The sequence below is a fragment of the Hypanus sabinus genome, chromosome 11 (assembly GCF_030144855.1).
Source record: "Hypanus sabinus isolate sHypSab1 chromosome 11, sHypSab1.hap1, whole genome shotgun sequence".
Lineage (NCBI taxonomy): Eukaryota > Metazoa > Chordata > Chondrichthyes > Myliobatiformes > Dasyatidae > Hypanus > Hypanus sabinus.
This window is the reverse complement of record NC_082716.1, coordinates 104,211,435-104,227,037: the sequence shown is the minus strand read 5'-3', so window position 1 is coordinate 104,227,037 and position 15,603 is coordinate 104,211,435. Positions and strand designations below refer to the sequence as shown.

General features: G+C 48.3%; 1 protein-coding gene across 1 annotated transcript in view; it reads right to left on the bottom strand.

Annotated features, from left to right (window-relative positions):
- Positions 1-15,603, bottom strand: part of nop53 (NOP53 ribosome biogenesis factor) — a 43,599-nt gene that overhangs the window by 20,196 nt on the left and 7,800 nt on the right. Inside the window, exons 3-6 of the mRNA XM_059985006.1 lie at positions 13,454-13,538; positions 10,637-10,824; positions 7,013-7,083; positions 5,422-5,517 (exon numbers count right to left, since the gene is read on the bottom strand). Of these exons, the coding sequence (XP_059840989.1) occupies positions 5,422-5,517; positions 7,013-7,083; positions 10,637-10,824; positions 13,454-13,538 (440 nt within the window). The remainder of the gene's footprint in view (positions 1-5,421; positions 5,518-7,012; positions 7,084-10,636; positions 10,825-13,453; positions 13,539-15,603) is intronic.

The following is a 15,603-nucleotide window of genomic DNA, read 5'->3' as shown; positions in this document are numbered from 1 at the left end:
TGGAGGAATTGGGGATCATCCGGCGGTCCGACAGTCCATGGGCCTCCCCCCTGCACATGGTGCCCAAAGCGACGGGAGGCTGGAGACCATGCGGCGACTACTGCAGGTTGAACGAGGCTACCACACCGGACCGCTACCCTGTGCCGCACATTCAGGACTTTGCAGCAAACCTGCACGGCGCACGGATCTTCTCCAAGGTAGACCTCATCCGAGGGTACCATCAAATCCCGATGCATCCTGACGATGTCCCCAAAACGGCTCTCATCACCCCGTTTGGCCTTTTCGAGTTCCTCCGCATGCCGTTCGGCCTGAAGAATGCCGCACAGACGTTCCAGCGGTTAATGGACGCGGTGGGACGGGACCTGGACTTCGCGTTCATCTATTTGGACGACATCCTCATAGCCAGCAGCAGTCGTCAGGAGCATCTGTCCCACCTCCGTCAACTCTGCGCCCGACTGAGTGAGTACGGTCTAACAATCAACCCCGCCAAATGCCAGTTCGGACTCGATACCATTGACTTCCTGGGCCACAGGATTACTAAAGACGGGGCAACCCCTCTGCCCGCTAAGGTAGATGCGGTCCGCCACTTTCCCCGACCCACCACGATCAAAGGCCTTCAGGAATTCGTAGGTATGGTCAATTTCTACCGCCGCTTCCTCCCTTCAGCTGCCCGGATCATGCGCCCCCTGTTCGCCCTGATGTCGCGTACGAGCAAGGACATTACCTGGGACGAGGAGTCCGCCGCCGCTTTCGTTCAAACGAAGGAAGCTTTGGCGAACGCCGCAATGCTAGTACATCCCAGAATGGACGCCCCTACCGCCCTCACAGTGGACGCATCTAACACGGCAGTCGGTGGGGTGCTGGAGCAACTCATCGCAGGTCGCTGGCAACCCCTGGCGTTTTTCAGCAAATACCTGCGGCCACCCGAGCTCAAGTACAGTGCTTTCGACCGGGAACTGTTGGCGCTCTACCTGGCAATCCGGCATTTCAGGTACTTCCTAGAAGGTCGGCTTTTCACCGCGTTCACAGACCACAAACCGCTTACCTTTGCGTTTACGAAAGCATCCGACCCCTGGTCGTCTCGCCAGCAACGCCACCTGTCCCACATCTCTGAATACACGACGGATGTCCGGCACGTCTCGGGTAAGGACAATGTCGTGGCGGATGCGCTCTCTCGCCCTACCGTTCATGCCCTTTCCCAAGGGGTAGACTTTGAGACACTGGCAGAGGTGCAGCAGATGGATGAGGAGATTCCGAGTTACAGAACCGCAGTCTCCGGTTTGCAGCTCCAGGACCTCCCCGTGGGCCCGGGTGAGTGGACCCTACTCTGTGACGTCGCCACCGGCCAGCCCCGTCCTGTCGTCCCGACAGCCTGGCGGCGCCGTGTTTTCGACTCCATTCATAACTTGGCACATCCCTCCATCCGGACAGTTGTCCGGATGGTTTCCAGCAGGTTCGTTTGGCACGGACTCCGCAAACAGGTCAGTGAATGGGCCAAAACGTGCATGCACTGCCAGACGGCCAAGGTGCAGCGGCACACCAAAGCCCCACCGCAGCAGTTCCATCCCGCCCACCAGCGTTTCGACCACATCCATGTGGATATCATGGGCCCCCTGCCAGTGTCGCGCGGAGTGCGGCACCTCCTATCGTGGACCGGTTCACAAGATGGCCAGAGGCGGTCCCGCTCACCGACACCACCTCCGAATCTTGCGCCCGAGCCCTGATCACCACCTGGATATCTCGCTTTGGTGTACCGGCCCACATTACCTCCGACAGAGGCGCCCAGTTCACCTCCAGCCTGTGGTCAGCTATGGCCAGCCTTCTGGGGACTCAGCTGCACCACACCACTGCCTACCACCCACAGTCGAACTGGCTAGTGGAGCGTTTCCACCGTCACCTGAAGTCAGCTCTCATGGCCCGCCTGCGAGGAGCCAACTGGGCGGACGAGCTTCCCTGGGTCCTACTCGGCATCCGCACAGCGCCCAAGGACGACCTGCATGCCTCGTCGGCCGAGTTGGTATACGGCGCGCCCCTAGTCGTCCCCGGGGAGTTCCTACCAGCCCCACGGGGGCAAGAGGAAGTTCCTGCAGCAGTCCTGGGCAGACTACGCGAGAAGCTCGGTAACCTGGCCCCCATACCCACTTCACAGCATGGGCGGCACCCGACCTGCGTACCCAAAGACCTGCAGAACTGTATGTTTGTGTTTGTACGAAGGGGCGGGCATCGGCCACCGCTGCAGCGGCCATACGAGGGGCCGTTTATGGTGCTCCGGAACAACGGGTCCACGTTCGTGCTGGACGTTGGGGGGAAAGAGGAGGTTTTCACGGTGGACCGCCTCAAACCGGCCCATGTGGACCTGGCGCAACCGGCCGAGTTTCCGGCACCTCGGCGCAGAGGCGGACCTCCCAAGCAGGTTCTGGCCCAGACTGTGGACATTGGGGGGTGTATCGCCGGTTCTGGGGGGGGGGGGGGGTTATGTGGCGACCCATTTCCTGGCACATCCGAACCGGCTCACAATTAGATAGCCTACGGGGGTTTGCGAGCACAGAGCTTTGGAGCCTCTGCGCCACGGGGGGCAGGTTGAGGGAGGCTTAAAAGTGAGGCTGAGGATTTCGAATAAAGTTTTTTCCTTCGACTGCAGTTACTGACTCCGTGTCGTAATTTTAGCGCTGCGTGTAGCACACCGCTACAATATTATTTTATGTATAGACACTTCACCTGGGAGTCTGTTGGTGTCATTTACTATATCTGGTGCTCCTGTATATTGGTGAGACCCAAAGAAGATTGGGAGACCGCTTCACCGAGCAGCTATGCTCCATCCGCCAGAAAAAGCAGGATCTCCCAGTGGCCACCCATTTTAATTCCGCTTCCCATTCCGACATGGCCCCCTCTACTGTCGCCATGAGGCCACAGTCAAGTTGTGGAGAAGCAACACTTAATATTCCGCCTGGGCAGCCTCTAATCTGATGGCACAAACATCGATTTCTCAAACTTCTGGTAATGCCCCCACCTCTCCTTCACCATTTCCCATCTCCTTTTCCCTCTCTCGCCTATCCCTGCTTGCCCATCGCCTCCCTCCCTCCGGTGCTCCTCCCCCTTTTCCATCTTCTAGAGCCTTCTGTCATCTCCTATTAGATTCCCCCATCTCCAGCCCTGTACCAATCAGCTTCCCAACCCTCCACCCCTCACCTGGGTCCACCCATCACCTTGTGTTTCTCTCTCTCCTCACCCTACCTTCTAACTAACTCATCTTTTAGGTCAATGGCAGCTTAGTTTGGCACAGACTAGATTGGCCAAAGAGTCTGTAACCATGCTGTACTTTTCTACGACTCTTATATACTTGGATTAAAAAGCCTCGACCATTCAAGTAAATGAGAGGGCGACATTGTAGAGGTCTTTAAAATTCTGTAAGGACCAGATCAGGTGGATTTTAACAGTCTTTTTCCCCAGAGTGAAGAATCCAAAGCTACAGGTGGCATAGGTTTAGGGTGAAAGGGGAAAGATTTAAAAGGGAACTGAGGGGCAAATCTTTCCATGCAGAAAGTGAAGAGTGCATGGAACGTGCTGCCAAAGGAAGTGGTTGAGGTAGGTACAATGGTATCATTTAATTAGTATGCTGTCCTCAAGACGTGTGGGTTGGAAGGCTAATTGGTCACATGGATGCAACTTGCAGCATGTTCTCATTGGGTTGGTAGGGTCTCCAAAATAAATAAATAATACCATAAAATAAAGGAGCAGAATTAGGCCACGTGGCCCATTGAGTCTGCCCTGACATTCCATCATGGCTGATCCATTTTCCCTCTCAGCTCCAATCTTCTACTTTGCCCCCGTATCCCTTCATGCTCTAACTGATCAAGAAACTATCAACGTCTGCCTTAAGTATAGCCAATGACCTGGCCTCCACAGCCACCAGTGGCAACGAATTCCACAGATTCACCTCTCTCTGGTGGAAGAAATCCCTCATCCCCATTCTAAAAGGACACCCTCGATTCTGAAGCTGTGTCCTCTGGTCCTAGACTCTCCCACCATGGGAAGCATCCTCTCCACATCCACTCTATTGAGGCCTTTCACATTCAATAGGTTTCAAAGAGATCCCTCCTCGTTCTTCAAAATTCAAGTGTAGGCATACTTTTTTGTGTATACATTAATTGCCTATTATATGAAAACTTTTTCATTCCTGGAATCATTCTTGTGAACCTCCTTGGAATCCGCTCCAAAGTCAGCACATCTCTTCTTATATAAAGGGCCCAAAACTGCTCACAATACTCCAAGTGAGGCCTCACCAAGGCTTTATAAAGCCTCAAAATCACGTTCTTGCTTTTATATTCTACTCCTCTTGAAACGAATGTTAAAATCACATTTGACTCCTTCAACACCGACTCAACCTGCAAACTAATCTTTAGAGAAATGCACGAGGAATCCCAAGTCCCTTTGAACCTCAGATTTTTGACTTTTCTCCCCATTTAGAAAACAGGCCACACTTTTTTTTCTACCAAAGTGCATGCATACCCTTCCCAACACTGTATTCCATCCACCACTTCTTTGCCCTTTCTCCTAATCTGTCTAAGTCCTTCTGTCATAAATGTACGGAGGGGAGGGATTACAGGCCAAATGTAGGAAATTGGGACGAGCTCACATGCAACACTTGTGGTGGCAGCTCATTCCACATTCTCACCGTCCTGAATGAAGAAGTTTCCCCTCATGTTCCCCTTAAACCTTTCCCTTTCACCCTTAACCTATGACCTCTGGTTGTAGTCCCACCTAACCTCAGTGAAATAAGCCTGCTTACATTTACCCTATCCATACGTCTCATAATTTTGTATATATCTATTAAATATCCCCTCAATCTTCTAAGTTCCCAGGAATAAAGTCCTAACTTATTCAATCTTTCCAATCCTTCCTTGTAACTCAGGTCCTCCAGTCCCAGTAATATCCTTGTAAATTTTCTCTGTGCTCTTTCAATGTTGTTTACATCTTTCCTGCAATGACCAAAACTGCACACAATTCTCCAAATTAGACCTCACCGTTGTCTTCCACAACTTCAACATAACATCCCATCTCCTGTACTCAATACTTTGATTTATGAAGGCCATTGTGCCAAAAGCTCTCTTTACAGCCCTACCTGTGTTGCCATGTTCAACGAATTGTGGACCTGTATTCCCAGATGCCTTTGTTCTACCACACTCCTCAGTGCTCTGAGACCTACCCTGGTTGGCCTACCGAAGTGCAAAACCTCACACTTGTCTGCATTAAATTCCATCTGCCATTTCTCAGTCCATTTTCCCAGCTGATGCAGATCCATCTCCAAGCCACGATAGCCTCTGCCCCTATGCAGGAAGATTTATTTCAGCAACAGACATAATCTTCCATGTCACTGTAAGCTGTGTTGCCAGGAGAGAACACAGCTTTTCATCGGCATACCTGATGAGATTCAAATGTTGGGTTGTACGAACCGCCTGGGGCAATCACTTCTATCGCAGACACTTGCGAGGGCCTCTGGTTTAGTTTCTCTGGGCGCTATATAAGAAAAAGAAAAAAAATTAAAGAGTTTGTATCCTGTGGTACAACAAATAAAATCATATTTATTCATATCCAGACTGAGAACATTTCAAGAAAATATGAAAACAAAAATGCTCTTTGCTCACTGCAGAAGGAACAACTGTGACTAGACAATTGTCCTACCTCATTCAGTGTAAAAGACAGTGTATAAAAGCAAGGATGTAATGTTGAGGCTTTATAAAGCACTAGTGGGGCCTCACTTGGAGTACTGAGAGCAGTTTTGGGCCCCTTATCTAAGAAAGGATGTGCTGACATTGGAGAGGTTTCAGAGTAGATTCATGAGAATGATTCCAGGAATGAAAGGGTTACCGTATGAGGAGTGATTGACATCTCCTGTACACACTTGAATTTCAAAAAAGAGGGGGGATCTCATTGAAAACTATCAAATTTTGAAAGGCCCCAATGAATCGGGTGTAGAGAGGATGTCCATTTAGAACGGAGATGAGCAGGAATTCCTTTAGCTAGAGGGTGGTATATCTGTGGAATTTGTTAACACAGGCAGCTGCAGAGGCCAAATCTTTGGGTATATTTAAGGCAGAGGTTGATAGATTCTTGATTAGTCAGGGCATGAAAGGATACGGGGAGAAGGCAAGAGATTGGGGCAGAGAGGGAAAATGGATCAGCCCTGATGAAATGGCAGAGCAGACTTGCTAGGCCAAGTGGTTTAATGCTGCTACCTCTTATGGTATTGTTTCAAATTGTCTACTTAACCAATATACATTACTCCCAATGGTGATTTTATTAGGTACACCTGCTTGTTAATGCAAACATCTAATCAACCAAACAACAGGCAGCAACTCACTGCACAGAAGTATGCAAACATGGTCAAGAGGTTCACAAAGCCTTCCCCATGAGTGGGTATAGCCACTGGGTAGCGAAGGTTTGAGAGTCTTCCTTCTCCTAGTTGAGCTGCTAACCACGGCTGACAAGCCCCATCCATCCAAAGCAACTGGTTTTAAAGCGCCAGTAGCCCGCCTTTGTCCCTTCTCCTGTCAGTAGAAACGGTTCCACAGGGCTTAGTAGCTCAGCCACACATGAAGGTCAGGAGCTGGACTTGGTTGTTATAGCCAGGGGTGATAACGGGACAAGCTCCCACTACCTATTACATGCTCCCAATAGCATGTGCTAGACTGACCTTAGGGTAAGTTAGTATCATGAGCCAAAGGGCCTGTACAGTGTTGTAATGTTCTAAGTTCTACAACTGATGTAAAGGGCTAAGTAGAAGAGAAGGGTTAAAAGGTCCGCACAAATCGTGAGCTGAAAGGTCTATATGGTGCTGTTAAGTTCTGTGTTCTAATCCTGCTGATTGCACTGGAGGCAGGAAATAGACTGGAAGGATATGACCTCCAAATGAATGACTGACTTCCTCGTGACAGAGGCACCAGGCACTCCTATCACCATGGTAGGAACTTGGTCCATTAAAGCAGCTTTAGTGACTCTTTCACACACTTGCCTTTTGCCTTTTCTGCTTGGTCTGTTCCAGGAACCATTCTTCCTTGCCTTCAAGCTCTTTGTCAAGGGGACCTCAAAAGACACAGGTAAACACAGCCGAGTAAGGCTAAGACACAGGTAAACACAGCCGAGTGAGGCTAAGACACAAACTACTTCCAATGATATAAAAAAAAGCACACAAACAATCATGCCATAAAGAAAAACAGTAAATGCTGGAAAAAGACCATAAGACATAGGAGCAGTATTAGGCCATCAAGTCTGCTCCGCCATTCTATCATGGCTGATTTATTATCCATGAATATGGATATCAAACCTGTTCTCCTGCCTTCCCTCCTTAACCTTTGACACCCATCAATCTCTGCTTTAAATATACCCAATGAACTGGCCTCCAATACCATTTATGGCAATGAATTCCACAGATTTACCACCATCTTTGTTCTAATTGGACACCCCTCCAGTCTGAGGCCTTGCCCTCTGGTCCGAGACTCCCCTACTATAGGAAACATCCTCACCACATCCACTCTACCATGGCCTTTCAATATTCGACAGGTTTCAATGAGATCCCCTCCACCCCTCAAACGGAGCAGTCTACAAAGCACTGGCTCGGTCTGTAACCTGACGTGCGATGTTCTCATTGCGTCTGCCAAATGCAAGTCAATGTGGGTTATGTTACTCTGCCTACATCAAGCCAGGCAACACCAAGTTATTGTGACTGAGATCGAGGAAGCTTCCAAACTAGGTGGATTTTGACATTTAGCACAAACTTTGGACAGCGCGGTAGCATAATGGTATTACAGCACTGGTTTTAATTCCACTGACCGTAAGGCATTTGTACCCCATGACAGTGTGGGTTTCCTCCCACACTCCAGCTCATTGGGTCGGGAAGGGCCTGTTACAGTGTTGTATCTCTAAATAAAGTCTCCCAAAGTCCAACCCTATGTCCCCGTCATTGGGAGGTGGAAACGGCCAACAGGACTCCGGTGAAGCTGCATAGGCCAATCCCCTGTACAGTGGAAACAATGGATTGCAGAAACACTGATTAACTCCAACCGTACCAGGAACTTTGGACGATGGAGATTTAAGGTTATCAATGGCCTATGCTCCAGTTGGAGGAAGGGCCCAAGAAGAACCTCTAAAAAAAAATTAAAAACCTTTTTGATATACTGAAGATGTGGAACTTTGTCATTTTAGGGACAACTTCTTCCCCTCTGCCATCAAAATTTTATGTACTTTTGGGGAAACTCTACAGACAGCGTCTCCTAGGCAACGCCTGTTTGCTGTGATAAATAAGGACCTTTTATACCAGTCTCCGTTACTCTCCACTTATTCAGTTCACAGCCACAACAGGTCAACCTGCCATGTGAATGTAGGCAAGGGGGGGGGAGAGGGGGAGGAGAGAGAGAGGGGAGGAGGGGAAGAGGGGAGGGGGGAGGGGAGAGGGGAGAGGGGGGAGAGAGGGAGAGGGGGGAGAGAGGGGGGAGAGAGAGGGGAGGGGGCGAGAGAGGGGAGGGGGCGAGAGAGGGGAGGGGGCGAGAGAGGGGAGGGGGCGAGAGAGGGGAGGGGGCGAGAGAGGGGAGGGGGCGAGAGAGGGGAGGGGGCGAGAGAGGGGAGGGGGCGAGAGAGGGGAGGGGGCGAGAGAGGGGAGGGGGCGAGAGAGGGGAGGGAGCGAGAGAGGGGAGGGGCGAGAGAGGGGAGGGGCGAGAGAGGGGAGGGGCGAGAGAGGGGAGGGGCGAGAGAGGGGAGGGGCGAGAGAGGGGAGGGGCGAGAGAGGGGAGGGGCGAGAGAGGGGAGGGGCGAGAGAGGGGAGGGGCGAGAGAGGGGAGGGGCGAGAGAGGGGAGGGGCGAGAGAGGGGAGGGGCGAGAGAGGGGAGGGGCGAGAGAGGGGAGGGGCGAGAGAGGGGAGGGGCGAGAGAGGGGAGGGGCGAGAGAGGGGAGGGGCGAGAGAGGGGAGGGGCGAGAGAGGGGAGGGGCGAGAGATGGGAGGGGCGAGAGAGGGGAGGGGCGAGAGAGGGGAGGGGGAGAGGGGGAGAGAGAGGGAGAGGGACAGCGCACACGCGCGCAAGATCTGGAGAAAGTGTCAAAGCAGTCCAGTTGAGCACGGACAAACTGAGTCTCAGGCTATGTCCACACTAAACCGGATAAATCTGTAACCAAAGCTTTTTTCCTTCATTTTGACCCTCCGTCCACACTGAAACAGCATTTTTCTCCCCTGAAAACGGAGCTTTTCTAAAACGCCCTCCAGAGTGAGTAAATTTGAAAACACCAATTGGGCAGAGTGGTGTGGACGGGGTAACTGGAGATTTCTAGAAACACTGTCATGATGTGCCGGATCAGATAGTGGCGGCTGCACAGCATTTCATTGTTTTCTTGAACACAACCCCCCATGCAACCTAACAATTTCAGAACAGACCACAATGAGACCGAAGCCAGAAAAATTAGAAACGTACTCACCCATAACTTACTGAATAAATAAGTCTACTCACTTTGCCCTGTTTTCTGTCCTTGCTTATATGAAGGTGGTTTACCTATTCATGCAAGTACTTCTCTGACAATAGATGTGTAACAGCCTAATGTAACATTGTATGGAAATACAAAGTAACACTGATGCAGACAGGTTTTATACATTTAACAAGGTGCTTTATTAAAGCAACAGAATTAGTCAGTTTTTCAATGTTCGTCATCAGCCGGGACATACTGTCCGTGAACTCCCTGTCGGTTGCCTCCATACGCTCCAGTACTTGTTTTTTTTTAAGTTTTTAGTCCTCCTGCGTGAGAGCCAACAGCTGTCCATCATTTGGAAATTTCCTTTTAAGTTTTTCTAGTCTGTAACTGCACAAATGCGCACTTTCACAGTGAGATTCGACACCAAACATGTCGCTTGTTTTCTGTAGATGTGACCAGCACATGCCCAGTAAGAGGAGATTCGCCCAAATACCCGTTTTAATATGGACAGAGGCATTATCAAAATGCTCGGTGTGGACGCCTATTGTTGTTACGTGAAACTGTCGTTTTCAAAATTATCCGGTCTAGTGTGGACGTAGCCTCAGTATAACTTAGCACCTTAGCTTTGAGAGAGGATCTGTTGTAACATGAACAAAGTCATTGAAGAAACACAGCTGGATATGTTTCTTCATATAAAAGATATGAAATAATCTTTTTATTCAAAAAACACAGGCTGGCAGCCCTTTGGAGTCACTCGAGACAGGGTAAGGGACAGAGACTCCCAGACCCAACATTACAGCACATCTTTATATGTTAAAGAACAATGGTAACAGGTTAATTTCTAGTTACAATGCCCTCATAAAGGTTCTTTTGAGTTACAGGTAACAGTTTCAAAAACCTGGATCTTCCCACCAGCACACCCAAATTGAGTGTTAATTATTGTCGCCTGAGTCCTATTCATGCAAAGGGGTGTCCATTGCATTTATGTATATACAATTGCAGACAATAAGTGGTTCCTGGTTCCGAGCTGCATTTAAAATTTAATCTGCAATCCATATTCAGATCTGCAAATTGGTTCGCCATATATCTACCAAAATACACCCCAACAGATCAAACCTTGCAAGGCACATGTAGCAGACAGACAATGAACACGCTCACACAAAATTGTGAAACTCTTTCTTACTTGTGTTTGACCAAAGGTCATAGAAGCCTCGGGTGGGGTTATTGTTGGCGTTGGGCTTTGTTATCACTGCAGGCCTCTTCAACCTGGCCAACAGCAGCCGTTCTTTCCGACGGACAATCCCAAAACGCTTCTCCTGGTCCGCTTTCTTCCTCAGCTTCCGACTGTTTGGAATCTGATGTGCTAAAATACTGGTGAGGATAGGAGATACAAAAAAATTACAACTCACTTGAAAAAGGAATGTTAGGCTGAAGATTACAATAAAACATCTGAGTTTTAAACAGAATAAAGCAGAAGAGAAGAGAATTCCAGCCCCTAGCTTGGGAACAAATTAGTGAAGGACTGGACCTGCGCACAAAATCGCCAAAGCTCTGTTAATTCTACACCTCAACAAACATTCTACATTCTTATGAAGGCACAGTGGAAAGAATTACTTTGCATCACATCTCAGGCAAGCCACTTATTCTACCTATACCGGGCGAAGTGCTTAAAGAGTAGAATCAGGTTTATTATCCTTGACATGCTATATGTAGTGAAATTACATGTTTTGCAGCAGCAGTACACTGCAAAACTTAACTGTAAATCACAGTACAAGTATACGTATATAAACATTCACATATATATTATATATATGTGTATACATATATATATATTATTTTAAAAATTAAATTAAATAAATAGTGCAAAAAAGAAAACAGAAAGCAGTGTGGTAGTGTTCATGGGTTCACTGTCCATTCAGAAATCTGATAGCAGAGGGGAAGAAGCTGTTCCTGAACTGTTGAGTGTGTGTCTTCAGGCTTCTGTACCTCCTCCCTGATGGTAGCAATGAGAAGATGACATGTCCTGGGTGGTGGGGTCCTTAATGATGGACGCCTTTTTGAGGCATCACCTCTTGAAGATTACCTTGATGGTGGCTAGTGCCTATGATGGAGCTGGCTGAGTTTACAACGCTCTACAGCTTTTCCTGATCCTGTGCATTGAAGCCTCTATACCAAGTAGTGAAAGCCAAAGTGATCAGCTACTCAAATATTTTATTAATTTTATATATTGTCAGGTCTCAAGGTATAATCGCCATTACAGGAATATAACCCATGCATACCATTAAGTAACAGCAATAAGATCTTCAAGGGTTATACTTTGTCCAGCCTGTGCTGATTAGCACTGTAACACTACCACCACTCCTAAACCCAGTGTTCCTCCGCTACAGAATACTCCAGCAAATTTCTACAAACGTACCGTGGAGAGCATTCTAACTGGTTGCATCACCGTTGGGTATACAGGGGGTTGATGCACAGGATCAGAAAAAGCTGCAGAAAGTTGTAAACTCAGCCAGCTCCATCATGGGCACCAGCCTATCCAGCATCGACACCTTCAAAAGGCAATGCTGCAAAAAGGTGGCATCCATCATTAAGGACTCCAATCACCCAGGACATGCCCTTTTCCCACTGTTACCATCAGGGAGGGGGTACAGGAGCCTGAAGACACACACTCAACATTTTAGGAACAGTTTTCTCCCCTCTGCTATCAGATTTCTGAATGGACAGTGAACCCATAAACATTAACTTTTTTTTGCACTTTTTTTATATACTTCTTATTGCATCTGATATATATTTTAATTATGTATTGCTGCTGCAAAAACACAGTACATTCCAGTGATATTAAACTTGATTCTGATATATTAAGGAAACTGAAACATGAAGAAAAATATGGGAACTGGGGGCTGTGGAGAATAGACTGGATGAGAGTCAAGATTGTTTCCTTGGTGAAGCAGGTTCAATGGGACAAATGGCCTTCTCCTTACAGATCTGCCCCGTCTCGTGATGGACACCAGAGCTTCACAGGAATAGACACAGTCCCACCCACAACCATCTCATTGTCATACAGGGAGATCTTTATCCACTAGAACTGTAACTCACTGATACAGAATGATGGGAGTATACCCCCAGTGCTCTACACAAGCCTGCAGCCACTGGGAAACTGGGAGCAAAACTTGGGTTGGAGGCCAATGCCTCTTATTTCGTCTGGGTAGCCTCTAACTTGAACATTCAATTCTCTAACCTCTGGCAATTTCTCTCCCTACACTCCCCTATCCTCTTCTATTCTCCTCACTCGCCCATCACCTCCCTCTGGTCCTCCTCCTCCTTCCCTTTTTCCCATGATTCACTCTCCTCTCATATCAGATTTCTTCTTATTCAAGCCTTTACCTCTTCCACCTATCACTTCCCAGTTTCTTACTTCATCCCCCTCCCCCACCCACCAACCTTCCCTCTCACATATCTGCTGCCATCTTGTACTCCTCTCCCTCTCCCTGCCTTCTGCCCCCTTCCTTTCCCGTCCTGATGAAGGGTTTCAGCCCAAAATGTTTACGGTTTGTCTTGTTTATTGAGCTACAGCGCAGAATAGGCCCTTCAAGAAGCACTGCCCAGCAATCCCAGCCTTATTACGCGACAATTTACAATGACCAAATAACCTACCAAACGGTACATCTTTGGACTGTGGGAAGAAACCTGAACACCCGGAGGAAACCCACGCAGTCACGGGAAGAACGTACAAACTTCTTACAAGAGTGGAGGGAATTGAACTTGGGTCGCCTGCACTTCTAAAGCATCGTGCTAAACACTACGATACCCAGGCACACTGTTCCTCTCCACAGGCGCTACCTGACCTGCTGAGATCCTCAGCATTTTCTGGATTTCCATCATCTGCAGAATTTCTTGGGTCTAGAATGCCTCATGACTCTGCATGGATTTTTTTCTGTTTCACTTCCAGTAGAGAACTGCATTTGTGGAAATTGAATAGCGGAACGTTTCACAAACTCACTTTTTCGGAGGTGCTACTTTGGAGTCTGACTGCAGAACGAGATCAACCCACAGGGGTTTCAGTTTTCCTTTATTGTGGACAAGATCTATTAAACAAAAATAAAGCATTATTGTCCATGCATACAGAAAGTTACAAAAAAATCCTTCCCCCATCCTATACTTATCCCTCTTCCTTCCCAGTCCCGATGAAAAATCTTGGCCTGAAACATCAACTGTTTATTCCTCTCCACAGACGCTGCCTGACCTGCTGAGTTCCTACAGCACTTTGTGTGTGTTGCTCTAGATTCCAGCATCTGCAGAATCTCTTGTACTTATTATGTGCCTATCTCCAGTCTCGTGACTGGCTCCCTTCCCTTCTCCTTATCTGTCCATCACTTCCCTCCCTCTGGTTCCCATCCTCCTTCCCTTTCTCCCATGGTGAACTCTCCTACCAGATTCCTGTTTCAGCCCTTTACCTCTTCCACCCATCACCTCTCAGCTTCCTCCTTCACCACCTTCCTCCTCACCTGGCATCACCCATCACCTGCTGGCTTGTACTCCTTCCCTTCTACATCATCATCTTATTCTGACATCTTCCCCCTTCCTTTCCATTCCTGATTAAGAGTCTTATCCCAAAACATCGTATGTTTATTCTCCTCCACAGACACTGCCTGACCTGCTGAGTTCCTCCAGTACTTTGTGTATATGTTATCCCTGACTTCCAGCACCCACAGAATCACGTTTATATAAAAAAAACTTGCCAAGAATATCAACCCATTTTTCCCAAGAGTCAACCTAATTCCTCTCTCAAGCCTGGATCTTTTTCTCTCCCATACACTCTTCCTTTGAGGGAGCAAAGCCAGGATTTAATGTGCCACCACCATCAGACATAGGAGAAATAGGCCCTTTGGCCCATCATTGCCTTGGTGCTGTCCTTCATGCACATCAGCGCTTCACCGGGCCATGAGTTTAGAATCCGGGGGTCCTAGACAGGGGGTGGGAGGCAAGCCAATTGGGGTCTGAAGCCATGTTCTCTGCAAGTCCATAGCTCCCTGAAAGAGTCAACTGCTTTGGGTGGTAAAGAGGGCACACAGCCTTTATCCTTTATGAGTCAGGGCAGTGAATATAGAAGTTGGGAAGTCAAGTTTCAGCTGTATGAAACTTTGACACTAACTGGCTGCATCTCCGTCTGGTACAGGGTGGGACTACTGCACAGGATCGAAGTTGCAGAAAGCTCTAAACTCAGTCAGCTCCATCATGGGCACTTGTATTGAGGACATTCTCAAGAAGCGATGCCTCAAAAAGGTGGCACTTATCATTAAGGACCCCATCACCCAGGACATGCCCTCTTCACATTGCTACCATCAGGAAGGAGGTACAGAAGCCTGAATGCATACACTCAATGATTCAGGAGCAGCTCCTTCCCCTTTGCCATCCGGTTTCTGAATAGACATGAAGCCCATGAACATGACCTCACTTCTGTTTTGCACTACTCAATTTAAACATTGGGGGCTTTGGACAGGGTACCGGAGAGGGTCACCACGATGCTGCCTGGATTAGAGTGGACAAGGTCTGAGGCAATGTAGCTGAGGGGCAACATGATAGGTTAGAGGACCAGACTTTTTCCAAAGCCAAAAATGGCTAATATGTTAATTTGTTACATACCATGTCATATGACTTTGGCGATCATGGTCTTTCCAAGGCCATGATTGTTCTTGGCAAATTTTTCTTCTGGAAAGTGTCTTTCCAAGACAGGTGACCCCCCTACCCCCCCAACACCTCAGCCATTATCAATACTCTTCAGAGATTGTCTGCCTGGCATCGGGGCGGAGAGAAGGAGAGGGTGCAAGCAGGTGCTACACCTTGCTCAAGGGTGACTTGCAGGTTAGTGGAGGGAAGGAGCACCTTACACCTCCTTTGGTAGTGATATATCTCCACCATGAATGTAAGTCAGTCATTCAGTAAGTAAATATATAAATAAAGGCATAATAAATAAAGGTGATTCAAGGAAAGTATAAGGGGGATGTCAGAGAGTGGTAAAGCCCTGCCAGAGGTGGTGGTGGAGGTAGATACATTAAGGACATTTAAGATATGCCAAGCAGAGGAAAGGAGTGCCTTACACCTCCTTTGGTAGATACACATCTCCACCCCATTACCCATGTAGCTCTTAAA